We start from the raw sequence: 27,360 nt of genomic DNA, 5'->3' as shown, positions 1-27,360 counted from the left end.
AACGGCTGACAGCAGCATCAGTCAGAAATTTTAGTCAAATCATCATGCATAGGAGACCACAAATAGGTTGAACTCGATGGGCAATTGTCTTTTTTTCAACCTCAGATACTATGTTACTATGTAATGAGTACAATTTAGCAAGTCAGAATAATACACAATGAATAGAGTAAACATGTTTTATTATGGTACAGCATTAAAAGAGGCAGAGGAGTGGAAATTTCTAGAATTAATAATTAATAAATAAAATAGGATTTTAATTACCTGAAATGGTAAATCCTTTTCTCGTAGTCCGTAGAGGATGCTGGGGTCCATATTAGTACCATGGGGTATAGACGGGTCCACCAGGAGCCATTTGCACTTTAAGAGTTTAATAGTGTGGGCTGGCTCCTCCCTCTATGCCCCTCCTACCGGACTCATTCTAGAAACTGTGCCCGAGAAGACAACATACTTTGAGAGAAGGAATTACACAGATTGTGTGAGCTGGTATGAATCTCGCCACTAACATGAAAATCCGGCCAACAAGCCGACACAACTCAGCAACAGCTGAAACAGTAAATAATGCAGAACTTACCTAGGAACCAGGTAACACTGAACCATAACCAATGCAGAAAAACGAAGCGCTGGGCGGGCGCTCTACGGACTACGAGAAAAGGATTTACCGTTTCAGGTCATTAAAATCCTATTTTCTCTTACGTCCTAGAGGATGCTGGGGTCCATATTAGTACCATGGGGATGTACCAAAGCTCCCAGTATGGGAGGGAGAGCGCGGAGGCTCCTGCAACACTGCTTGACCAAACTGGAGGTCAGCAGAGGCCAAAGTATCGAACTTGTAAAACTTGGCAAATGTGTTCGACCCAGACCAAGTAGCTGCTCGGCAGAGTTGTATCGCAGAGACACCCCGGCCAGCCGCCCAGGAAGAGCCCACCTTACGAGTAGAGTGGGCCTTTACGGATTAAGGACACGGTAATCCTGCCGTGGAATAAGCATGCTGGATAGTGAACCTGATCCAGCATGAAATCGACTGCTTAGAAGTAGGACATCCAATTTTCTTTGGATCATAGAGGACAAACAAGGAGTCACTTTTCCTGTGACGAGCCGTCCTCTTCACGTAAATCTTCAATGTCTTCACTACATCCAAGGCCTTTGAAGAAATTGAGGAGTCAGTAGCCACTGGCACCACAATTGGTTGGTTGGTTGATGTGGAAAGCCGACACAACCTTAGGTAGGAACTGTGGACGAGTCCTAAGTTCCGCCCTGTCCTCATGGAAGATCAGATAGGGGCTTTTACAAGATAAAGCCCCCAATTCCGACACGCGTCGTGCAGAAGCCAAGGCCTTCCACGTGAGAAACTTGAGATCAGCCTCCTGTAGAGGCTCAAACCAAGCAGATTGTAGGAACTGCAGCACCACATCAAGATCCCATGGAGCTGTAGGCGCCACAAAGGGAGGCTGGATGTGCAGAACCCCTTTCAAAAAGGTCTGAACCTCAGGAAGAACAGCCAATTGTTTTTGGAAGAAGATGGACAAAGCAGAGATCTGGACCTTGATGGAGCCCCGTCTTAGTCCCATATCCACCCCTGCGTACAAGAAAAGGAGAAAACGTACCAGTTGAAACTCCAACGCCGGGAACTTCTCGCCCTCACACCAAGAGACATATTTCTTCCAAATGCGATGGTAATGCTTAGACGTTACCCCCTTCCTGGCCTGTATCAGGGTAGGAATAACCTCACTCGGGATACCCTTCCGAGCTAAGATCTGGCGTTCAACCGCCATACCATCAAACAAAGCTGCGGTAAGTCTTGATAAGCGAACGGCCCCTGCAGAAGCAGATCCTCCCGAAGAGGCAGAGGCCGCGTATCTTCCAGTAGAAGATCCAACAGATCCACGTACCAAGCCCTCCTTGGCCAGTCCGGAGCAATGAGTCTTGCCAGAACCTTTGTTCTTCTCACGAGTTGAAGATCCTTTGGTATCAGAGAAAGTGGAGGGAACACATACCCTGACTTGAACACCCAAGGTGTTACCAGTGCGTCCACCACAACCGCCTGTGGGTCTCTTGACCTGGAACAGTACCTCCGTAGCTTCTTGTTCCGTTTACCTCCTCAAACACTCCCCTGGATGAAGACCGTGTCTGCTGAGGAAGTATGCTTACCAGTTGTTATGCACACCAGTGCCAGCAGGAATGTACTGGTGTCTGAACGGTGAGGGCTGCAAAACAAATGAACTCACAGACAGACTGGGGAATATGACATTACATACACAGAAGGTGATAGGGTAACAAAATAAACACAAAGTGAACAGAGAAGCCCAAAGGCTAAGAAACTGGGTGTCTCCCTAATATTAGGAATGCTCAGATGGAAAGAAGCAAGATGTAGTGGTTTAATACGTAGAGAACCCGAAATGCTGTTGCTAAGGGCAACAGCAAAACCCTAAAGGGTTACCAACGGGTGTGGCAGTAAACTCCTTGGTCAGAGATGGAATAATAGACACAAGGAGAGTCTCCACAATCCTTGTCCTCACTTGCAGTGCACTGGTTCAGCTTACTGCCACTAAACTGACACCTGAACACCTTGCAGAGTGATAAAGGATTTTGGCAGGCAAGTCTTAGAATACAGCCGCAAACTTGCTAGGTTCACAGAGTAGCAAAAGAACCCCAGCAAATTAAACGACTGACTCCAGTCTTACTGCTAGGTCTGAATTGGCAGAGTGTAATACCAAATCCCAAGGCCTATTTGCAGTAAGCAACAAACAAATACAAAGTTTACACAGTACTAGCTGGCTTTCAGGAACTGACTAACCAACAAAGATTCAGCAGCATCTGCCTAACCTGAGAAGAGGGTTTATATAGCAGGTGCTGTCCACGCCCCACTCAGACCTCACAGACTGTGAGCACAAAAACCAGCACCGGATCCCCTGCCGTGCACAGAGCCTGTAACCACTGCACAGCAAAAGACCCGAACCGGAGTATCAGCTACGCTCAGGTTACTCCGCTAGCACTCGTCACCCGGTTGCCATGACGACGTGGCAGCACAGAGCAGGAGACCCTAACAGTACCCCCCCTCTGACGAGGGGTCAAAGAACCCCTACCAGCGGGTTTATCGTGGAACTGCGAGAAGAAAGAGCGTAACAGTCTGGGGGCATGAAGATCACAACTGCGCACCCACGACCGCTCCTCCGGGCCATACCCCTTCCAGTGCACCAAAAATGACAGCCGACCCCGAACCATCTTGGAGTCAAGAATCCTTTCAACAACAAACTCCCTCTGGCCACGTATCAGAAGAGGGGAAGGTCTTCCACTGGAAGAAGGATTACTAATTGCCCGTTTTAAAAGGGAACAATGAAATGTTTTATTGATACCCAAAGAACGGGGTAGATCTAACTGAAATGCCACCGGATTGATAACCCTAGTGATCTTATAAGGACCGATGAACAGGGGGCCTAACTTATGAGATGGCTGTCTCAACTTCAAATTCTTGGTAGACAACCAGACGAAGTCCCCTAATTTGAAGCTGCAGGGTCTTTTCCGCTTATCAAAAACCCTTTTGGTCACTAATGACACAGACACAAGGGCTTTCTTCACTTTCCTCCAAATACCTCTAAGGACCGAAACCACAGAGGAACCACCAGGCGTGGAGTCCAGGGGGTCAAAAGAATTGGCCTTAGGATGATGCCCATACACACAAAGGAAGGGAGAGATCCCTGTAGCAGAGTGAGCCGCGTTGTTATAGGCAAACTCCACCATGGACAGATGAGCAACCCAGTCAGTCTGACACTTGGAGACATAACACCTGAGGAACTGCTCCAAGGACTGGTTCACCCTTTCAGTCTGCCCATTAGACTGCGGATTTTAGCCTGACGACAAGCTGACAGAAATCTGGAGATCGGAACAAAATGCCCTCCAGAATTTGGCCACAAACTGGGATCCGCGGTCAGAGACCACATCAAGTGGCAACCCGTGGAGGCGCACAACATGCAGCATAAATAATTCAGACAGGCGTCTGGCCGATGGCAGCCCAACCAATAGAACGAAGTGCGCCATCTTCGAAAATCTGTCAACGACAACCCAGATGGCTGTCATCCCCGAGGATTTGGGCAAGTCCACCACAAAATCCATTGAAATGTGGGTCCATGGCTTAGATGGAATAGAGAGTGGATGTAATGGGCCAACAGGAACCCCTCTAGGAGTCTTATTTCGGGCACAGATGTCACATGCCCGAACCCACTGATCCACATCCCTAGCCACCGGGGGCCACCACACCGCCCTAGATAGCAACTCCCGAGTTCTGGCAATACCCGGGTGACCTGCCGACTTCTTGGCATGGAATTCCAGGAACACTCGCTGTCTTAACCTAGGAGGCACAAACAAAAGACCTACCGGAAGGTCTGGAGGAGCCTGCTCCTGTGCTCTAAGGACTAATGACCAGAGGTCCTGGGTAATGCCCACTTTAATACATGATGGGGACACAATGGGCAATGGCTCCTCGGTGGTCTCCTGGATTGGAGCAAAACTCAGCGAGAGCGCATCAGCCTTGATGTTTTTTGACCCAGGGCAATATGTTATCAAAAAATTAAAGCGAGCAAAAAACAAAGCCCATCGTGCCTGCCTGGCATTGAGGCGCTACGCTGACTCTAAATATGCCAAATTCTTATGGTCGGTGAGAATTGAGACCACAAACTTAGCCCCCTCAAGCCAGTGTCTCCACTCCTCGAGTGCATCCTTAATAGCCAACAATTCCCAGTTACCCACGTCATAATTCATCTCGGCAGGCGAAAATTTACGGGAAAAGTAATCACAGGGATGAAGGCGATTATCAGACACCCCCATCTGAGAGAGCACTGCCCCAATACCCATCTCAGAGGCATCCACCTCCACCACAAAAGGACGCTCTGGATCTGGGTGTCGCAGCACCTTGGCCGAGACAAATGCCCTTTTGAGACGGGCAAAAGCCGCTTTGGCCTCACAAGACCAGTGAGCAACATCCGCCCCTTTCTTAGTGAGTGCCACCAAGGGCGCCACTATAGACGAAAATCCAGCGATAAATCGTCTATAAAAATTTGCAAAGCCCAGAAAACGCTGAAGCGCCTTCAAACTAGTGGGCTGCACCCAATCCAGGACTGCCTGTACCTTGGAACCCTCCATTTGGAAACCTTCTGGGGAGATAATATATCCTAGAAATGCGATTTGCTGAACTTCAAATTCGCACTTCTCCAGCTTTGCCCCAAGCTGGTGGTCTCTGAGTTTCTGGAGGACTAAGCGTACATGCTTCCGATGTTCCTCCAGGGAATGGGAGAAGATTAGGATGTCATCTAAGTATACAACTAAGAATCTATCCAAATATTCCCTGAGCACATCGTTCATGAAGTCCTGGAAGACTGCCGGGGCATTACAGAGCCCAAAAGGCATCACCAAATATTCATAATGCCCTGAGTGGGTATTAAAGGCAGTCTTCCATTCATCCCCCTCTCTTATTCGGATTAGATTGTACGCACCGCGTAGGTCAATCTTAGAAAAAATGGTGGCAGTACGAAGCTGGTCAAACAAGACCGAAATGAGAGGCAGTGGGTATGAGTTTTTAATCGTGATACGGTTCAATTCCCTGAAGTCGATGCAGGGTCGCAACGAACCGTCCTTTTTACCCACGAAGAAGAACCCCGACCCAACTGGAGACTGTGAAGGTCTGATAAATCCCTTAGCCAAGTTCTCCTGAATGTACTCTGCCATAGCCTGAGTCTCAGGACGTGACAGGGAGTACAACCTGCTCTTGGGAAGCTTAGCATTCGGCAACAAATCAATGGCACAGTCATAGGGGCGATGGAGAGGTAGTACCTCTGCAACTCTTTTGGAGAACACGTCCGCAAAATCTGCATAACATCCTGGCAAACTTAGCTGCGAAAGCCTGACTGGAAGGCTCAAGCAACTCCTGAAACAATCAGTACCCCAACTAAGAATCTCCCCAGAGACCCAGTCAAATTGAGGATTGTGGGCCCTTAACCAGGCTAACCCCAACACCAATGGGGCAAAAGTACAGACAGTCACATAAAAGGACAATTTTTCAGAGTGTGTGGCTCCAATAGACAAAGAAATCTGGCTAGTGCAAGAGGTAATTTTACCCTGGGATAATGGTTCCCCGTTTAACCCACAAATCTCAATTTCCGATGCCAAGGGTACTAAGGGAACAGAGTGTTTCAGGGCGAATTGGCGGTCCATAAAAACCCCGTCGGCCCCACTGTCCACAAAGGCCTCAGTCTTGACAGTTTGACCGAGGATCTTCAAGGTCACCAGAATGATAAAAGTCTTCTTGGGAAATTCTGACTTCTGGCCTGACAGGATATTTCCCATCACCCTCAGGCCCTGAAGTTTTCCGGCTTTTCTGGGCATGATACTACCACATGACCTTTATTCCCACAGTACATACATAACCCCTGCTGTTTCCTCCGCGTCTTCTCACGCGAGGAGAGGCGGGTAGCCCCAAAATGCATAGGCTCCTCGGAAAATTCCTCAGAGTCTGAGGTTCCCTTGGGAAAGAAGGAAACCTCGGTCTCCCTTTCAAGCCTGCGCTCTCTCAGCCGTCTATCCACCCGAATGGATAACTGCATGAGCTGATCCAAGCTATCAGGCAAGGGATATTGTACCAGTTGGTCTTTTAACTGGTTAGAAAGACCTCTTCGGTACTGGTGTCTCAGGGCTGGGTCATTCCACTGGGTATCATGGGCCAACCTCCAAAACTCCGTACAATAAACCTCAACTGGCCTTCGCCCTTGCTTAAGGATCGAAATCTGAGCCTCGGCTGAGGCCGTCTTGTCAGGGTCATCATACAACATGCCCAGTGCCGTAAAAAAAGCATCAACACTTTTAAGCGACGGACAGTCAGGCTGCAACCCATATGCCCAGACCTGTGGGTCTCCTTGTAGCAAGGAAATCACTATGCCCACCCGCTGAATCTCCGACCCAGAAGACTGAGGCCTAAGCTGGAAATATAGCTTGCAGCTCTCCTTGAAACAAAAGAACTGCGAGCGATCTCCAGAAAAACGATCCGGGAGATTTACTTTCGGCTCCTTAACCCCTGAAGGTACTGCTGCTGCGGGAGCTCCGCCAGCGGCCTGCGAGGTGTGCATTTTAATGGACAAATCATTAAATTGTCGAGTCAGGACCTGCACCTGATCGACCACCTGTTGCAAAGTATTTTGAGGGGTATGCTCCATATTCCCACAAAATTTCAACAGGAGTATTAGGCTGCTGAATATGTTATGCACACCAGTGCCAGCAGGAATGTACTGGTGTCTGAACGGTGAGGGCTGCAAAACAAATGAACTCACAGACAGACTGGGGAATATGACATTACATACACAGAAGGTGATAGGGTAACAAAATAAACACAAAGTGAACAGAGAAGCCCAAAGGCTAAGAAACTGGGTGTCTCCCTAATATTAGGAATGCTCAGATGGAAAGAAGCAAGATGTAGTGATTTAATACGTAGAGAACCCGAAATGCTGTTGCTAAGGGCAACAGCAAAACCCTAAAGGGTTACCAACGGGTGTGGCAGTAAACTCCTTGGTCAGAGATGGAATAATAGACACAAGGAGAGTCTCCACAATCCTTGTCCTCACTTGCAGTGCACTGGTTCAGCTTACTGCCACTAAACTGACACCTGAACACCTTGCACAGTGATAAAGGATTTTGGCAGGCAAGTCTGAGAATACAGCCGCAAACTTGCTAGGTTCACAGAGTAGCAAAAGAACCCCAGCAGGTTAAACGACTGACTCCAGTCTTACTGCTAGGTCTGAATTGGCAGAGTGTAATACCAAATCCCAAGGCCTATTTGCAGTAAGCAACAAACAAATACAAAGTTTACACAGTACTAGCTAGCTTTCAGGAACTGACTAACCAACAAAGATTCAGCAGCATCTGCCTAACCTGAGAAGAGGGGTTTTTTTTTTCCCCTTCACCACCCCCCCTTCCCCCCCCCCCCAATAATCCCCTTCCCCTAGCAATTTCACCAAGTGACACATTGTTTATCCTTATTTTCTTTTTTAGATCATACTATTTCACTGTCATTTTTTATTATTTAGTAATATACCTTTGTTATCCCACTCCTATTATCTCCTTACACCACACATTACAACGAATTCTCATTACTACAGTTCCTACCATAACAGCTACAATACAAGGCATATTCTTGGCCTTTTTGATATATATTTTATTCTGTTATCTAATACACTCCCAACTTAATATGCATATCATTCTTAATAACAAGTCGCCACCTCGCGCGCCTCAGTTACTATGGCAACAGGGAGCCTCCCACGCTAACTACTGGAATACCCTTTTATGATATGGCGCTGCTTCATCATACCAGGTTACCATGACGATAGGGATCTCCCTCTTTTCCTTGCGCATACTCAGTAGCGCCCTGTTCCCAATGTGACCATGTTCCGATCACGTGTGACAGACGTCATGACGATGTGATCTCCCCCCTGTGCGCACACTCACTAGCGCCCTTCTCCCCACGTGACCAGGTCTCAATCATGTGCCACTGACGTCAGCCGTGAATGTCGATCACGTGTTGCTGACGTCAGCCGGGAAGCGCCGTCAACACGCTTCCACAGCTGCCCGTAATAGTAAGCAATTTCCGATTGGCTGCTATTCTAATTAACAGGGTCTTTTAAACCCCACAATCAGATAGGAAATGTGAGATCCCGGAAGTGAACAAGCCTAACGGGCGAAACGCGTTTTTTTACGGATCCCAACAGGAGATTCTTCCATGGATAATTACTGATTACCAGAATTTGTTATCCCCACACCATGAGTATCAAACTTGCTATTTCTAACTCTACAATGTTAAGTGTAATTATACTAAAGAGACGTTAGAGATCTTAATCTGGGGAATTTCCCACCCACTGTATAACTCATCATTTTTGCATATATAGGGTTATTTTACCCAGTATACCAGTCAGAATAAATAAGGTGTGCATTGCACTGCTCTCTTATCATCAGTGAACTTGTATCACTGTATTCATAGGTGCCCAGGCACATAGCATATCTGACATCATTGTATATAAATTGTAAATTTACCTGATGATGTTTTAGATATCATGCAAACTTGGTGCAAAAACAGTGAATCCCTATCACTGTACTCCTAGGTGCTTATACACATGACATACCAGGTCCTATTTCATGTAATCCACCCATTCACTTTGTGTGCTTTCAAACGACATGTTAATCTTTGTTATATATAGAGACATCAGGTGTTTTTTCTCTACTTGGTCAACCCTCCTGTGACCATTAACACAATTTGATTACCATAATTTTCTGTGATCCTATAATTCTTTTTTCCTCCATTCCTCCTTCTTCCTCCCTCCCTTTACCTTCTTTGCCCTTCCCCTTCCCCCCCCCCACCCCCCTTGTTTTGCTCTTCACTGGTCTATCCCATTTTAGTGGACTCTCTTCCACGATCCAGGGTGCATCACCGGCCATTTGGTAAATGAGTCACCTTGCCTAACGTGGAAAGCAGATCCACACATTATTTAGACTATTTTCTTTCCTTTATTCTTATCCACTTTTCTTACATAGGTGCACTCTCATTGGTAGATAGCCTCTCTACTATCATACCACGCTGTTAATGCCCGATCTCGTCCGATCTTGGAAGCAAAGCAGCGTTGGGCCAGGTCAGTACCGGAAAGGAGACTTCTTGGGAATACCTGGTGTTGTAGAGAAGGACACTATTCCCCTTCATCTGAAGGGTGGACACCAACAGCAGTATCACCACTTTTTCACTTCCCTCCCCTTTCTTTCCCTTCCCCTCTTTCCCCTCCCACATACCCATCTTTTTCTTCTTTTTTCTTCTTTTTTCACTCATCTCTTTACCCTTTTTCTCTTTCTCCTATTATGGCAATCATTTCAATACATTTAAGAGTATGTAAGACATGTCGATAAATTTGCGACCTAGGTATACCAGGTGATCAGTAATTTGTCCAACATTGACCCCCTAAGTGGTCTTTCAAAGACATAGTGTTGGATCTCCCTGTTTTCATTAACACAGAATTTCTGTGCTGGTCAGGAGAAACGGTTGTCAGACTATCAAGTGTCTGTAACCTTTCTAATCCGTTTTGTGTGATTACTGAGACCAGAACATTTCCTTTCCCTTTCCTTTCGCTTATTCTCTCAATAATTTTTCAAAAGAGATATATAAATATAAAAAATAAAAAATAAATATTTATCAACTAACTAAAAAAATTCTTTTTGATCACAGTGGGATATTAATAATTTTTAATCAATTACCCAATAAATAGTGTTTTTATATTTTTCAACTCATATCTGAAGAATTTTCTCTTATTTCTTCTTTTTTCAAGAGTGCGCCCACACAAGAGCTTTCTTTCTCTCCCTTTGTATGCAAGAGGGTTTATATAGCAGGTGCTGTCCACGCCCCACTCAGACCTCACAGACTGTGAGCACAAAAAACAGCACCGGATCCCCTGCCGTGCACAGAGCCTGTAACCACTGCACAGCAAAAGACCCGAACTGGAGTATCAGCTACGCTCAGGTTACTCCGCTAGCACTTGTCTCCCGGTTGCCATGACGACGTGGCAGCATAGAGCAGGAGACCCTAACACCAGTTGTCTACGCCCGGAATGAAGATCGCCGACATCGCCACCGCGTGCCTTTCTGCCCAGATGAGGATTTTTGACACCTCTGCCATGGCAGCTCTGCTCTTCGTTCCGCCTTGTCGGTTTATGTAGGCTACTGTGGTCACATTGTCCGACTGCACCTGAACAGCCCGATCCTGTAGAAGGTGTGCTGCTTGCAGAAGGGCGTTGTAAACGGCCCTGAGTTCCAGGATGTTTATTGGGAGAAGTGACTCTTGATCCGACCATCGTCCTTGAAAGGTTTCCCCCAGAGCGATCGCTCCCCAACCACTTAGACTTGCATATGTGGTTAAATGGATCCAGTCTTGAATTCCGAACCTTCGCCCTTCCAGAAGGTGTGGAAGTTGCAGCCACCAGAGGAGTGAAATCCTGGCTTTTGAAGACGTATCCTCTTGTGCATGTGTAGGTGAGAGCCCGACAACTGGTCCAAGAGGTCCAGTTGAAAAGGTCGAGCAATGAAACCTGCCGTACTGCAGAGCCTCGTAGGCAGCAACCATCTTCCCCAGAAGGCGTATGCATTGATGAACCGATACCCAGGTAGGCTGTAGGACATCCCGGACCATTGTTTGAATCACCAACGCTTTCTCTGCCAGGAGAAATACCCTCTGCACTTCCGTGTCGAGGATCATTTCCAGGAAAGACAGCCGCCTTGTTGGCTCCAAATGAGACTTCGGAAGGTTCAGGATCCAACCGTACTTCCTGAGCAGCTGTGTCGTGAGTGCGATGGACCGCAACAACCTCTCCCCGGATGACGTCTTGATCAGCAGATCGTCCAGATATGGAATTATGTTCACCCCCATCATCTCCGCCATCACCTTGGTGAAGATCCTTGGTGCTGTTGAGAGGCCAAACGGCAGCGCCTGGAACTGACAGTGATTGTCCATCAGCGCAAACCTGAGATAAGCTTGATGCGGCGGCCAAATGGGAATGTGGAGGTAGGCATCCTTGATGTCTAGGGACACCAGGAACTCCCCCTCAGACAGCCATGAAACGACAGCTCTCAGAGATTCCATCTTGAATTTGAACTCCTTGAGAAAAGGGTTCAAAGACTTTAAATTTAGAATAGGCTGTACCGAACCATCCGGTTTCGGTACCACAAAAAGGTTTGAATAACCACCCTTGTTACGTTGCTGAAGAGGTACCTGAACAATGACCTCTGACACCACCAATTTCCTGATGGCCCCCAGAAGAATTGTCCTGTCCGCCAGCAGCGCTGGTAAGCCTGACTTGAAGAAACGGTGAGGCGGGGGCTCTTGAAACTCCAGTCTGTACCCCCTAGACACTATATCCAGAACCCAGGGGTCCAGACCCGACGACACCCAGACGTGGCTGAACTCCCGGAGTCTCGCCCCCACCTGACCTTCCTCCAGGCCTAGCTGTCCACTGTCATGCGGAGGACTCAGGGGTGTCAGAAGCGGGCTTCTGGGTCTGGGAACCTGCGGGAGTGGGTATCTTTCCTGCCGGGTCCTTTAACGTGGTAGATCCCAGGACCAGTAAAACTACCTGTTTGGACAGCCTGGATACAGAGGCATTGACTATTGGTAGGGACTTCCACCTCTTCGGAAGGGAAAAGTCACCAAGACTCTCTTGGGAACCTGGAATTTCATTTCCGGAGTTTCCCATGCCTTTTCAAAGATAGCATTCAATTCCTTGGATGCCGGGAAAGTAAGAGGGGGGGGGCTTCTTATTATCTGTGAAGAAGGCCTCCTCCACATGTTCCGGAGCTGTGTCTGAAATGTGTAAAACATCCCTAACAGCCTCAATCATCAACTGCACCCCCCTGGCAAGCGATGCCGTCCTCCGCAACACCTCCCCATCACCGTCTGCAGTGTCAGAGTCGGTGTCCGTGTCATCCTGCATAATTGCAAGCGCACGCTTATTAGAAAGTACTGCAGGGGATCCTGAGGAGGCAGGATCAGACCATACCACCATAGAGGACTGGAGGATCTGAGTGGCATGCTCAGTCCTAGCCACCTTATCAGAAATCTGAGAAATATTCCCCCTCAAAGAGACTAACCATTCTGGCTCTCTAGCTGGGATCTGTGCTAAAACAGTGCGTTCCTGATTACATGGAATGGAGTCTTCCTGGGAAGACAAATCCCCCGCAGCATATGAAATCGTTGCACAAACACCCCACAAACACACAGGGTATTTTGAGGACAGAGTTGCCCCCCCAAGAATGGCAGAGAGACACAGAGATTGGAGCCAACCGACACACAGCACTTTTCAGGTAAAGGGAGTCCCTTCCCAGTGCTGACTGTGTCCCTTAATAGGTGGTGCAGCCTTTAAGCAGCCTCCCCCACCTTCCACAGCCCCCTGGTACCGTACAGACTGCTGGAGAAAGCTCTGGAGGTACCTGGGTCCAGTGAACCGTGGCTCCAGGCAGGAAAAATGGCGCTGAACACTGCTGGTTCCTCTCTGAGAAGCTCCGCCCCCTTCAATGGTGCAGTCTTCCCGCTCACAAGATGATTAGACTGGCCGGCTGAATATGCTGACCTGGGTCCGCAGACCCCGACACGGTGAAGAAAACCAGTGTAGGGTCCGGAGCTGGCCCAGGGCGCTTCCTCCCAAGCGCCGCACCAAGGTACTGCTGAGCCTTCCAGGAGCGCTCCTGACCCGTAGCCGCCCTCTTCATACTGTCCCCCCGCTTGCAAGGGGGAACAGTGACTGACTCGCCACACTTCAGCTTCTGAGGGAGGTGGCGGCCTGCTGCCGGGGCGAGTGTTCCCCTGCGTCGGGGCGCCATCAGACCCCTCTGGAGCCACCGTCCAGTCAGCGGGAGCTGTCGCCAACAGCCTCCCTGTAAAATAAAAAAACCTGAAAGAAAAAATTAAACTTTACCAGAAGAACTCTGTAGAGCACACCAAGCTGTGATCGGCTCCTCCGGGCACATTTTCTAAACTGAGTCTGGTAGAAGGGCATAGAGGGAGGAGCCAGCCCACACTATTAAACTCTTAAAGTGCCAATGGCTCCTGGTGGACCCGTCTATACCCCATGATATTAATATGGACCCCAGCATCCTCTAGGACGTAAGAGAAATATAAATTCAGTCAATTATAAGTTATCAACATCATACCTCTAAAATTCAAGGGTATATACAATACGCTGATAGTGGATAGAACAGAGAATTCAACCAATTCATATACAGTATGCAGAGTATAGAATGTATCCCCTATAGCTCTAGTTTTACCATATAAGGATACTTGAAAGAGAGCTAAATAGAGGAAGATCCACATGTGTCAGCAACAGTTTATTTACCTGTTTTTTACCTGTTCGAATACTAGTCGAACTGTTCCATCCTTGAGTTCCGTGACTAGAATACGTAATGATTCTTTTCTTGGGATTCTGATCATTATTAACATTGAGCGGGGAAGATATGAGATTGATTACTCAGCTCTGCTTGGTGACGCGATGAGCGGCTAAGTTCGGATGAACGAGCCGGGCTCTGATCTTGACCCGCTCTGATTGTCCACCATACTTTTGAATGGACACACATCCCTATATAAACATGGCGGACCCGCTCATCGGGTCGGCTCCATGATTAAGCTATAGGCGAAATGCGCATTGGAGTGATGCGCTGGTAGTTCTGTATATGCTCCTGTGATTACTGTGAAATCACACAATATGTCATGTGTTACCTACAATAATTTTATTGAAGTGGTATTAGCTGAGTGAGGCAATGCTAGTAAATACACCACTGCCCTCAATACGAGGTTTATATTCCAATCCAAAGTCCTGTTACACTGTGGGATAGTTCCAGAAGTCCTGTGCAGCGTTGTGAGGACTATTAGTCAGTAATATCCCGCTTCATAGTGCTAGTAAGAGCGAGTCTATTATGTTTTAATACTTATGTTTATTTATTCTATAGCCAATTTATCAACCAATGGTTTATAGTCACAGTGGATCTTTGCTAGCACTCATACTACTGTGTATATCACGACGTGAGACTCGAGTCCAGTATAAGCACTGATATACAACGTGACAGCTGCATTTACTTATTGTAGCTGTGTGATGGCTATGATTTAGTGAGACGTTCTACCACACAGTCTCACAGATAATAGACTTAGTTTGAATTATTAAACAGCACATAATAGCGACACACTTAATGAGGCAGTACTTGGGAGTAAGTCTAACTCTGCATACCCACAAGAGATGGAACTGTAACTGAACCTATAATATGTGCTGACTACGGAGCCAAGATTAGACTCTATACATGAGCAGCACACAGAGGATTATGTAACTAGATAAACTGTTAAATCGTTACATGGTTTCATCTGGACAGTTTTGTAATAATGCAGGATTGAATATACTATGGATACATTCCTATAACCTCTTATGTGGGAAATAAACGATTGAATTCAGCAGACAGAAGACAATAGATAATATCATACACTGTCTAATCAACTGTAGGATTATAACTCCGGCTGTATCAGCATAACCCGGAGGTAAATACAGAATTAAAATCCTATTACAAATTTATATTGACTATTCAGTGACCTATTTCCCCATATTGATTATCAGACAGATTTACATGGACAGGATTGGACTCTATATTTAAGATTAAGAGCCAGTGACAGCCCACTCCCCAACTAGAAAATTATATTTTGCTAGAATATTGGAGGAGTGATTTCTGTCATTCTCAGCGAATCACATGACAACATAACTAGTGGCCAAGATATAGTATAAGACCACTTCTAGTCACAGTAAATTGATCGATATTTGGCTCGAGTATTGTATTACAGCAGGAGTCATTACAGACATTCCAGCGTTAGATTTTAATATTTCATTCTTATCTTTTTTATCTTTTAATATTTCGCTTTTTACATCGACTTGGTGGGGAGTTTATTATATTTAGATATATTTATTAAAAGTTATGTTTTAAATATTACTTTCAAGCTAATCGACTGAGTGCACCACAGCGCTACCCCTTTTTCCTTTCTGTGAAATGGGTACTCTTTAGGTAGCGGGTAGCACACCTCCATATTTATCCAGATTGTGAGGTCAATGTATTAAACGGGGGTTCCAGTCGAATTGTACCTGTGAGGAAATTTTTTTTAATTTACATAGTTACTGCGGTCAGTGGCAGATTTCAAGCGGCGACAATCATGAAACTGACCTACCCGGACCAGCAATACGTCAGCAAACGTGCACTTGTTGAGAAGTGGAGAAGGTGTAAAACATCTGCCGTCCGCCGCATACATTGGCCGCGATCGCATTCAGGTGTTCTACCAGGGTCAGCCAAAGACTTGTTTCAGGTGTGGTGACCCTGGGCACTTGAACCATGAGTGTGACGCGGTCAAGTGCAATCTATGCGGCGGCGGACTGGGCCATACTTCAAAGACATGTAATATAATTTGTTGCAATTTATGTGGGGGTGAAGGTCACCCATATAGTAGGTGCCCGGAAGCGGTGAAAACAAGAATGGAGGAGGAGAAGAGAAAGTGTAGAGGAGTTTGTAACACAGAGGAGGGCAAAGGAGAAGGAAGAAAGAGAGAAAAATGTGCAAGTAGGATCAGTGAAGGTACAGGAAGGGAAGGTGGAATGGAAGTTAGCAGGAGGAAGAGGGAAGGGAAAGGAAGGAAAGGAAGATAAAGATGAGGGGTTCCAACTAGTAGTAAAGGGAGGAAAAAGGCAGGCAGGGATAATTAAAGAAAATGTACTACTTTTCAATAGGTTTGAAGGGGCACCTACGGATGAAGAAGAGGGGGAAATAATGAAAGAAAAAGGAGAGCTAGTGCTAAAGCAAAGGAAAGTAAGGAAGAGAAGGAAGAGAGAGAAAGGGAGTGGGGAAGGTGGAAAAAAAAAGAAGGAGAGAAAAGGAAGTTTAACGGAGGTTTCAGGGAAAGAATCAGAAAGTGAGTTGGAGTGGGACCCGGTAGGATCTACATTAGTGGGGAAGGACAAGGAGGAAGGTGATCATGTAGAATCAAACATGGAGGAAATTAGGGAGGGAGTGCAGGAATCCACAATAGAGAAGGATTCGCCTTCAATGGATCCTGCCCGGAAACCCCCAGATCCTGGTTCAGGCGTGGAGGGAGCCGGGATGAAAGAAGGTGAGGCTGTCGTAAGAATGGAATGTGGTGTTGGTGGTGGTGATGGTGATGGAGGTGGTGGGGAGAAGTGAATAAGGAAAATGGGTAGTGAAGCTCAATCACCAAAGAAACATGGATCTCCACCCTATACGATGCGCCACGATTAATGTGGCTTCCGTTCTTTCCGATAAGGCTCGGTTTATGGCTTTTGAATTTTTTAACAACCAGGATTTTGATATTTTGTTTTTGCAGGAGACCCGGGTTAACAGGTTGGCGGCTCTCCACAAAGCCAAAAGCGAGTGGAGAGGTGGGCCCTCCTAGTGGTCTCTTGCGGCTGAGCCTTATGGTGGGGTGGCGGTACTTTTTGCCGGCATAGTAACTGTGCACAAGGTTATTGAGTTACAAATTGGAAGGTGTATGATCTTAGATGTCACCTTGAGAGGGCATGACCTAAGGCTGATCAACATCTATGGGCCCCAGACAGCCTGGGATAGGAAATGCCTTTTCAAGAGGATCAAGCCATTTCTTTTTACGGCCCAGCAGGTTGTTTTTGGTGGCGATTTCAACGCCGTAGTTAGGCCAAAAGACAGGGGAGGAGCCAAAAAAACCATGGGCTATGATTCAAATTATTTAGTATCAATGGTTAGGCAGGCGGGTTTGGTTGATGTTCATATTCGGCACCATCCAGACCTCACGGGTTACACTTATTTTAGTGGTCAGAGTAGGACTAGAATAGATAGATTTTTTGTTAAAGAAACTTCTAAGACTTTGCCTTCACAGGTAAGGTTGGTAGAATTTTCGGATCACGGGTTCTTGACTTTTTCTTTGAATGCCTCACAGTCCATTTCGAAAGGAAGGGGCCTATGGAGGCTGAACTCAGAGCTCTTAAAGGAAGAGAAGGTAAGACAATCTTTTAGGGAATTCTTCCAAGCACAGGAAACACTGTTGGAGGCAGGATGGAGTAGATCGGAGTGGTGGGAGGAAGTCAAAGAGAGGACCCGAGGGTTTTTCAAGTGGCTGGTAGCAAAGAAAAACTTGGTAAAGAAAAATGCCTACTATGCTCTGAGGAGGAAATTAGACTTCCTGATCTCTGAAAGAGGAGATGATGGGGAAATCTCCCGGGTGAAATCTCGGATGCAGCAGTTGCAGTATAGTCGACTTTCGTCTTTGATTCGGGAGAGGGATTATGGCAAGTACCACTCCCCGGATCCCTACCAGAATTGTAGGCGAAAGATTGAGTTAAAGGAAATCAGAGGTCTGATTGATGGAAAGGGTGTCGTGCAGGAGGGGAGAGAGGGCATCCTGGAAGTCATTAGAACCTATTACACTGATCTGCTGTCCGAGAAGGCACTTAGCAGAGAAAAGATGGAGGATTTTCTGGGGAGGATACCAGGGCTTGTAGAACCGGATGCCTCAATTGATTGCTTAGAGAGTGAGATATCAGTGGAGGAGGTCAGGGAAGCAATTGGCGGTTTAACATTAAAAAAGACACCTGGGCCAGATGGTTTGACAGCTGAATTCTATAAAGAATTCTCAGATGTCCTGGCACCTCGTCTCGTGGAGGTTTTTAACAGTGGCCTGACAGAGGGTGAACTCCCTCCCTCCATGAGGCTTTCTGCGCTTATCTTACTCTCTAAAGGAAAGGACCCAGCCCGCATTGAGAATTGGCGCCCCATAGCACTCCTCAATACGGATAGAAAGGTGTTGGCAAAAATCATATTTAATAGGCTGATGGAATTTTCCGGGCAGTTGCTCTCAACTTCTCAGCATTGTACTGTGAAAGGTCGAAGCACATTTAGTGCTGTCCTTGGTGTCCGGGAGGCCATAGAACGGTGCAAGGTAGAGAAGTGGGGGAAGTATTTACTGGCATTGGATCAGTCCAAAGCTTTTGACCGAGTCAACCATGAGTACCTCTGGACTTTGCTGGAAAGGTATGGCATTCCAGTTAAACTAGTCAATTGGCTACGCATATTGTACAGCAAGGCCGAGAGCTTCCCGCTTGTTAATGGTTGGGTAGGGCCTGCCTTTGTGGTGAACTCTGGTGTCCGTCAGGGTTGCCCCCTGAGCCCTCTTCTTTACGTGTTTGCGATCGATCCTTTTATTCGGAGGATTGAGGACAGCATGGTGGGAGGGGTGCAGCTGGGCCAGGGAGAACCACTAAGGGTAATTGCCTATGCTGATGATGTTACAGTGGTTCTGTCGTCAAACACAGAGGCCTGTGATGTGGACCAACTGATAGGCGAATACTCAGGAGCCTCGGGCTCCATGATAAATCAGGACAAGTGTGAAGTTTTCTGGATGGGGGAGGAAGGTAGGGAATTCGACCTTCCGGACAGCCTCCCCGTGGCCAGCCATCCAATTAAGATTCTAGGAATAAGATTCGACCAGGGCGATTATGCCACAGCAAATTGGGAAAGGATACTGGAAGAGGCGACCCGGAAAGTAAGAAGTTGGAGAGGATGGAAATTCTCACTGAGGGAAAGGGTTGATTTGTGTAAAACCTACCTGATCCCATTATTTTTATATGTCAGTTATGTATGTTTTTTGCCACAACCACTGTGGTCTAAAATTGGCTCTTTGTTTTTCCTGCTGTTGTGGGGGAACAAAATGAATATAGTCAAGAGAGGCATTGCGTGCAAACCGAGGACCAAGGGGGGACTGGATATGGTCAACCCTGTGGTGTTTTTTATAACAGCTTTTTTAAAAATGAATTTTGGGGGTCTGTTTTCAGAGACCCCTCCTCGGTGGGCAGACGGTTTTGGGGAATGGATATCTCCCTTCCTCACAGTATGGATAGAAGGAGGTCACTTGAGAAACTCTCGGCGTAGAAGAGGCTACCTCCCGATCTATGTGATCCAGTGCTTGAAAGTGATTGGGCGATGGGGCTTGGGAGTGGGGGAGTTAAGAGATCTCAGTAGGAAGGAGTTGGGGAAGAGGGTCTTGCAAACTCACTTCCATGTCCCATTGGCCCTGAAGGATTGCCCAGAAACTGTATGTTCAGAAGGGATTTTTCTGATAAATTCTCAGAGGATCCCGTTGAAATTTAGGGACATCGCCTGGTTCTCATTCCAAGGGAAGCTCTATGTTAGGGGGAACCTGAAGTTTAGAAGATCCAATGATCGTGATTGTCCACGGGAGGAGTGTCAAGGTCAGGAGGAGAGTATGGACCATTTCTTGCTTCAGTGTCCTTTTAATATAAACATTTGCAAAAGAGTGTCAAGCGCTCTAGGAATACCTTGTCTTTCTGGTCTGGATTACCCGGGATGGGCATATGGGGCACTCAAAGGGTATGAAGAATTTGATTTATGCACAATTTTTATGATAAGTCTAGCTGTCAGGTATCACTTATGGAATGCACGGTGTCAGGTTTCACTGAGAAATAAAATCCTTCCCTGCGAAGTGGTGGAGGGCTTAATACTACACGAGGTGAAGCGGATGATGGAAATGGAGGAGGAGAGATTGGATGTCGTCAGTTGGTCCCACTTGTGGCGCCAGCTGAAGCCCCCTTAGTGGGTGATGGAAGATTTCTAGCCTCCAGGTACTGGAAAAACTTTCTATAACTATCTCACTTTTTAGTTGAAATAGAATTTTGAGATTTGTTTTTCTTTTCTAAATGGTTGCATACACTGGAAGAGCTGCCTAGATTTGTTATTGACTTCTCATTTAAATGTTGGATTGTCCAGGATGAAAGGAGAGTAAATGGTATAAAAGGTGAGAGGATGGGTGGATTGAGAGTGGAGTGAATGGAGGTGGAGGGGAATGAAAGGAGGGGTGAGAGAGGTATGTATGGGCTCAAGAACAGGTGAAAGGGGAGTATGGAGGAGGATGAGGAGGCTAGTTTCAGAAAAAGAAAGTTTCTAACGGAAATTGTTAGAATTAAGGTAACATTTTGAAGGGAATGTAAAAAGGAGGAAATGTTAAGAATAAATGGGAAATTTTTGTTTGTTATTCAATTTTACTTTATTTATTTGTTGTAAATTTGTAAATATGTAAATAAAATGTAAGAAGGTTGCAATATTCAAATAAAAAACATTACCAGCAATAGAAGGACTGTTGCTCCCCTCTTCACTTCACTCGATATCACTATGAATTAGGATGCCACTGTCTCATCTACTACATCCTCCCACATAAGGGTGGAGTTGGCTAATTGAACATGTGACTGCCGGATGCAGAACTGGGAAACAGTTTAGGCACTCCCATGCAATAATAATCATCTCAATGTAAAAATCCTCACACCTACTGTATTTTGTTTAGGATCTTCTCTCTTCCGGCCTGCGTTAGTGGTGTCTGTGGGGTGGAATGGGGGAGCTGCTGATTCGCTGGCATCGTTTGGCCAGTCAATTAGAACTGTGAGGGAGGGGGCACAGCCGCCCTACGCACTCTACTTTACTTGTGCTAGACACAATACAGGATTCTAGAATAGATTTACTCCTTAAAAATAAAACATAATTCTTACTGTTGTAGAGTCACAACCCACAAGCTATGTCAGTGTCAGATAAGTGGTCAGAGGTCATAAATCCCATCTCTACTAAGAAGTGGAGAAGGGAAGAGGAAATTTTGAATGTCATAAAAAGAGCTGTAAGCACTGGAGGTATAGTTCTGAATATTAATCGGCCATTTTAATGTATTGATGCCATTCCAAAATATGTATACACAGATAATAAGAGGGCAATTTTAAAATGCATTTATTTATCTTCTGCTTTATGGCTATAATAAAGACATTAACTGTGACCAGAGCATATGAAGAGTGTAAAGCCCTATTCCCCACAGCCTTGCGAGTCACCCAAAGTCAGACACATCAAAAGTAAAGTCTTAAAAAAAAAATACTCACGTGTCTAATGTAATCACGCATGACATCTTCTATAGGCAAGGTGCCCTCTCTCCGAAACAAAGAAGGATTCCACATGGCTGCCCGTGCTATCATTACAGAAGAAGAAGCCGTGACTGATCGAAATGCTTCTATGTCTCCGAACTCTCGTATAATCTCCTGTGAGCCTCCACTGAAAAGAAAGATGTTACATAACTGTGTAGATAGTGACACCTTTCTTACATTAGCTAATTAGCTAATTATTGCTTATCTGACAATTTCCCCCCCAAAAAAAACCGCTCAGAAATTGACTTTTTTTTTTTTTTTTTTTTGCGTGAACTAGCTGAGTTATTGGGGCAGGAAGTTTCCCTTCACACTGTCTGACTGGTCACATCCTGTTCGGCCAGGTCAGATAAAGCACTTGCTGGTGTGGTAATACCTGATGCGACCATGCCAGGCAAGTGATTAAACACCTGTGCAACACTAGGCACTCCTCAATAAGTATAAATAATAAAACCTACTTACCATTAACCTATACTGAAATATAACATACACAATGGTATGAAATATGTTTCTTTATTAACAGAAGGCAAATTACTATGGTCATAACCTGGAAATGCTGAGTATCAACTGCAACACCTTCTATTCCCCCCGGGAATTTGCCTCAGTTGTCCTTGTGGGAGTGTACATCCCCCCCTCGCCTGCGCGAACGAAGCCCTGCACCACCTGGCCGTATGCATATCCGACATAGAACAAAAACACCCAGACTCTCTGCTTATAGTACTGGGCGACTTCAACAGAACTAACCTGAGCAAGGAGCTACCTAAGTACAAACAACAAGTCACGTGTCCCACTAGAGAAGGGCGCACCTTTGATCACGGCTACACTACCCTCAAGTCTGCCTTCCGGTCTATCCCACGTTCTGCACTAGGCCTATCTGACCACTGCCTCGTCCAACTACTCCCTACCTATACACAGAAGCGGAGAGCGGTTAAGCCTGTCGTCAAGACTGTTAAGAAATGGACCAATGAGGCCAAGATGAAGCTCCAGGCCTGCTTTGACTGCACGGAATGGGGGGTCTTCGAAGCCTCAGCAACCGACCTGAATGACCTAACAGACACTGTCACATCCTACATCAGCTACTGTGAGGACATGTGTGTACCTCCCAAGACTTATTGCATTTACAACAACAACAAGCCCTGGTTCAATGCCCAGTTCAGGCAACTTCGTCGAACCAAACAGGAGACATATAGCAGCAGTGACAGAGCACTATACAACCGTACTAGGAACTCTCTGACTAAAGGAATCAGGCTAGCAAAAAAGCGGTTTCTCGGACAATCTGACAAACGATCTCTCCACAAATGACCCCGTATCTGTATGGAAAGGAATGCAATCCATAACCAACTATAGGAAAACATCGAAGTCCACCACCATGCACCAAGACCTAGCAGATGAACTGAACCACTTTTATTGCAGGTTCGCAAAAGAAGTCCCCTGCAACCCAAACAATCACCTATACGATGCCCCGAACACCGACGGCCAACCCCAGGCACTGCAAGTCGCCCAAGAAGAGGTGGAGGCATTGTTCAAAAGGGCCAAACTCAGGAAAGCTCCGGGTCCTGACGGAGGGTCACCATCTGCCCTAAGAGCATGTGCGGGTCAGCTCGCCCCCATATTCACCAAGATCTTCAATAAATCGCTGGAGCTACAGAAAGTCCCTTCCTGCCTCAAAAGGTCTACTATCGTCCCGGTCCCCAAGAAACCCTCTATCACGAACCTGAACGACTACAGGTCAATAGCACTGACGTCTGTGGTCATGAAAACGTTCGAGCATCTGGTTTTGGATCACCTGAAAACTGTGACTGGCCCCCAAATGGGCCCCCTGCAGTTCACCTATCGATCGAATTGGTGTGTTGAGGATGCAGTCAACCTGGGACTGCACTACATTCTACAGCACCTAGACATTCCCGGTACCTACGCGAGGGTCCTGTTTGTCGATTTCAGCTCAGCCTTCAATACAATCGTCCTCAGCATCCTCCACCCCAAATTACTTCGCCTAGGGGTCCCAGAAGCTACCTGTTCCTGGATAGTAGACTTCCTGACAGATAGGACACAGGTGGTGAAAGCGGGGGAATTCACCTCTCAAGCGCGGTCCATTAGTACAGGGGCCCCTCAGGGCTGTGTCCTCTCACCCCTGCTCTTCTCCCTGTACACAAATGACTGTACCTCAGAGGTGCAATTAGTAAAGATAATCAAATTCGCCGATGACACCACCGTCATCGGCCTCATCAAGGACGGGGACGAATCGGCCTATAGACGGGAAATAGACCGGCTGGCCCAGTGGTGCATCCACAACAACCTTGAGCTCAACCCCCTCAAAACTGTTGAGATGATAGTGGACTTCAGGAAGAAGTCATCTAGTGCACCTCCGCTAACAATTGCTGACAGTGTGGTATCGCTAGTGGACTCCTTCAAGTTTCTAGGGACCACAATCTCCCGGGACTTTAAATGGGGGTCCAACGCTGACGCCACTGTTGGGAAAGCGCAGCAGAGGTTGTTCTTCCTCAAGCAAATAAGGAAGTTCAACATCCCACAGAAGCTTCTGCTCCTCTTCTACTCCGCGATTGTGGAGTCTGTACTGTGCTCCTCGATACTTGTATGGTACAGCTCTGCCAGCGCGAGGGACAGATGCAGGCTCCAAAAGGTGGTCAGAACCGCAGAGAAGATCATCGGGGCCGACCTTCCCTCAGTCCAGGACTTGTACCTGTCCAGAGCTAAAAAGCGGGCAATGAAGATAGTAAAAGACCAGCTACACCCCGGCCACAGCATGTTTAACTTGCTTCCCTCAGGCAGGCGTTACAGGTCCATCCCCGCCAGGTCCACCAGAAGCCTCAAAGGTTTCTTTCCCCAAGTGGTCCGCCTGCTGAACTCCTGAACATTGACTGACTAGACGTACATGTAACTAACTTGCGTCCCTACGGTATACCTATCTGTGTTACTTTACTTCCCCCCTCCCACCCCCCACCTGCTTATCTGGTACCTACTAGGCTGTTGTATAGCAACCCGAAGACAAATTCCTAGTATACGCAAGTATACCTGGCCAATAAAGCTTATTCTGATTATTCAATCTATGGGTAAATAGGTGGTTGCCCAGTTAATGTGAATTCCACTACATTTTTCACTAAGAAGCAACAAATACATTTTAAATCATCTTTGAAAACGTATTCCTATATGAAACGTGTCAATGCAAACTCTTTGTAAAGTAAGCAGGAAAAAGCACTGGTATTTAAGCAAATTTAATATTGATTTTTTTTTTTTTTTTTACATATATCTTTGTCAGGCCGCACCTCCAGGCGGGCCTTCCCCAGATTGATGCAGTCAAAAGGCTGGCGCTAAGAATAATCCGCCTCCTTCTCTGTCCTGTCCTGTCCCGCCTCTGATGTTGCCCTGCTCAGTGCTGTAAATGCTGGGATGACAGGACAAGCTCCGCCCGCTGTATGATAAATATGTAAGGTTTGCAGGGATAGGCTGACTGTATTCCAAAATGTCCTAGGTCTCCTTTCTTAGCTTCTCGCTCTCCTTAGGGCTCCTCCTTTGGCGGTAAAAAGGTAAACATTTTTGCACAACACTTAAGGTGACTGGGAGAGCTGTCAGTACCCTTTACACAGCAGATAAGCAGTTGCTGACTATGAAGCTTTCCTTTAATGCATTTAAGAGTGAAAATATCTATATCTCCTTTCCTCCTATGAGAGGTTTGGCAATGTTTAGTTCAAGTGACAAGTTAACCTCTGATAATTGAGACGCTATCCTCTCCTGACTGGAAATAGGTTGGTTAAGTACTTATATCTGAAATCTATATATACTGTACAAAAGGCAAATACCACCGACTCATCACAAAATCTTCTGCGCTATAAGGCTGGACTGCTTTGGCAGGGGTAGTTGCAGAGCAGTCCTTTATTCAAATATGGGAGCGATGTTTGACAGTGTTTAGGGGTGGCAGTTGATGTGGCTCCCCTATTTCAATAATGGACTGCTCTACAACTGCCACTGCAAGGAAGTCCAGGAACACAGTATTGTGTCCTTCCCCCTCCGCCACTTGGTATCGCCGGCACCATGCATTCTTTATAGCCCTGGCTGGGTGGGCTGTCATAACTATTCAGTACGGATGGCAGATTCTGCTAAAAAGCCGAATCTAAAATTCTTTCTTTCTCATGCTGGGGTTGCCCATTGCAGGCCAAGGCCAACAACATACAGAATGGCCTGCCCAGTTGCTTCGACCGCAATCTGCGGTCGCTGCGACAAGCAATATGCCTGTTAACAACGTGTTTCAGATATATTGCATCTGCAATACAGCAAATAAATTGTTTTTGCAATTAGAAGCCAGATGGATTCATAAACTCAGTTCAGTTCATCCATTTGGCCTTAATGAATATCAATCATACAGCTGCTTTCTGTGATTTAGGAGTTTCTTTTTATGTAGATTTAGCTATTACGCTACTTTTGGTTTAAATGAGTAATTTTGGCTATAGAAGTGTAGTTTTTGCTACTATGGAGTATATTCAATGCTTATCGGATCCTTTCCAACAAGCACTGTCGGAAAAGATCCGACAAAGCAGTATTCAATGAACTTCAATAAGTAAGATACTGGGTAGGATGCACTAGTTGTATTGTATATAAAACACATGCAGCCTATATAGGAAGCTCACACCCTACTAGTTAAATGCCTGTGCCAGGGACTACTGTGTATTCATATCACTTATCACAGCGTGCAACTGCAGTCAGCCAGTGTGCCCGGGATGTACCTGACTCCTCCTGCCACTCCCTGAGGGAGAGCTGTATCTCGGGTGACGACAGAGACCCTCTCTTCCCCCAACACCCCTCCCATGCCACCGCCCTGGCCTGCTCCGGTACCACCGCCCGGTCAGCATCCTGCCTACTACTACCACCCTCTGATACTACACACAATCCGCGTGGAGCTGGAGCGGCAGGATCCGACAAATTCTCGACAATGCCAATTTATTTTAGGGATTGACATGGTCGGAAACAGGACCAAAACCTGTTGGATTTGGCCGCATTTTCCGACCAAGGCACGTGGATCCGCGGCTAATCCGCCGATCCTTGTGTTTTTCAACAACTTGGGAATTCCCGACTTTTCGTAAAAAATTAAGCCTCATTGAATAGGTCGGAACCTCTTCCGACCTAAAATAGTCGGAAACTGCCGTCTTTCCAACAAGACGTCAGTTTCCGACTTCAATTGAATACCCCGATATGTGTATACCACAACAGTCTTTGACATATCCTTGTGACTACATTCATATTTATCTTGCATTGCCATGTTTTCTGGAATTACTTTTTCTCTACTTTACTTTACTTTTTCTCTATTTGGGGGTTTGGTGCCTAGTTTTATGTATACTTGTCTCCTAAGCAACCAAGCTCAGTAAGCAGCAGGGTGCGGATGTATCACAGGTTTGTGTCTCTACTTTGGACACTGTCTAATAATGTCACATATTGCTACTGTGAATGGGATGCCTCTTTCTACACAATTGGTGTACTCTTCTATTTAGGTAAGTGTTTTATTGTATTTTGTTTATGTCCTTGAAGTTTATTAAAACCGAAATGTCAGATGCACTTACCTGTGACTCTGTGCTGATTTATACACATATAAGTCCTATGACTGCATACACAGCTACTAGAAAGTAAGACCGCTCCATGCGTGCAAATGGCTTCCTGTCCACACAGCAAATAGAAATTAGACTGCTCATGTGCGTACATAGCTTCCTGTCCATCATACATATGTGTTATCATACATCTGTGCTGCAGTCGCACCAAACAACCCCTCTTGGCACATCAGGTTCCGTGAGAGACTGCTTGCGTTGGGTGTCTT

The 27,360-nt window shown here is 46.3% G+C and overlaps 1 protein-coding gene and 1 pseudogene across 4 annotated transcripts in view; one reads left to right on the top strand and one right to left on the bottom strand.

The window, feature by feature from the left end:
* The window catches only part of DUS2 (dihydrouridine synthase 2), a 625,618-nt gene that overhangs the window by 281,362 nt on the left and 316,896 nt on the right, over positions 1–27,360 (bottom strand). For all 4 annotated transcript variants that reach the window (XM_063945271.1, XM_063945269.1, XM_063945270.1 and 1 more), the window contains one exon: positions 21,501–21,669. In XM_063945271.1, the coding sequence (XP_063801341.1) occupies positions 21,501–21,669 (169 nt within the window). The remainder of the gene's footprint in view (positions 1–21,500; positions 21,670–27,360) is intronic.
* LOC134971358 (5S ribosomal RNA) lies at positions 9,590–9,707 on the top strand (annotated as a pseudogene).

This window comes from Pseudophryne corroboree, chromosome 11, assembly GCF_028390025.1.
Source record: "Pseudophryne corroboree isolate aPseCor3 chromosome 11, aPseCor3.hap2, whole genome shotgun sequence".
Lineage (NCBI taxonomy): Eukaryota > Metazoa > Chordata > Amphibia > Anura > Myobatrachidae > Pseudophryne > Pseudophryne corroboree.
This window is presented reverse-complemented; position numbering and strand designations above follow the sequence as displayed.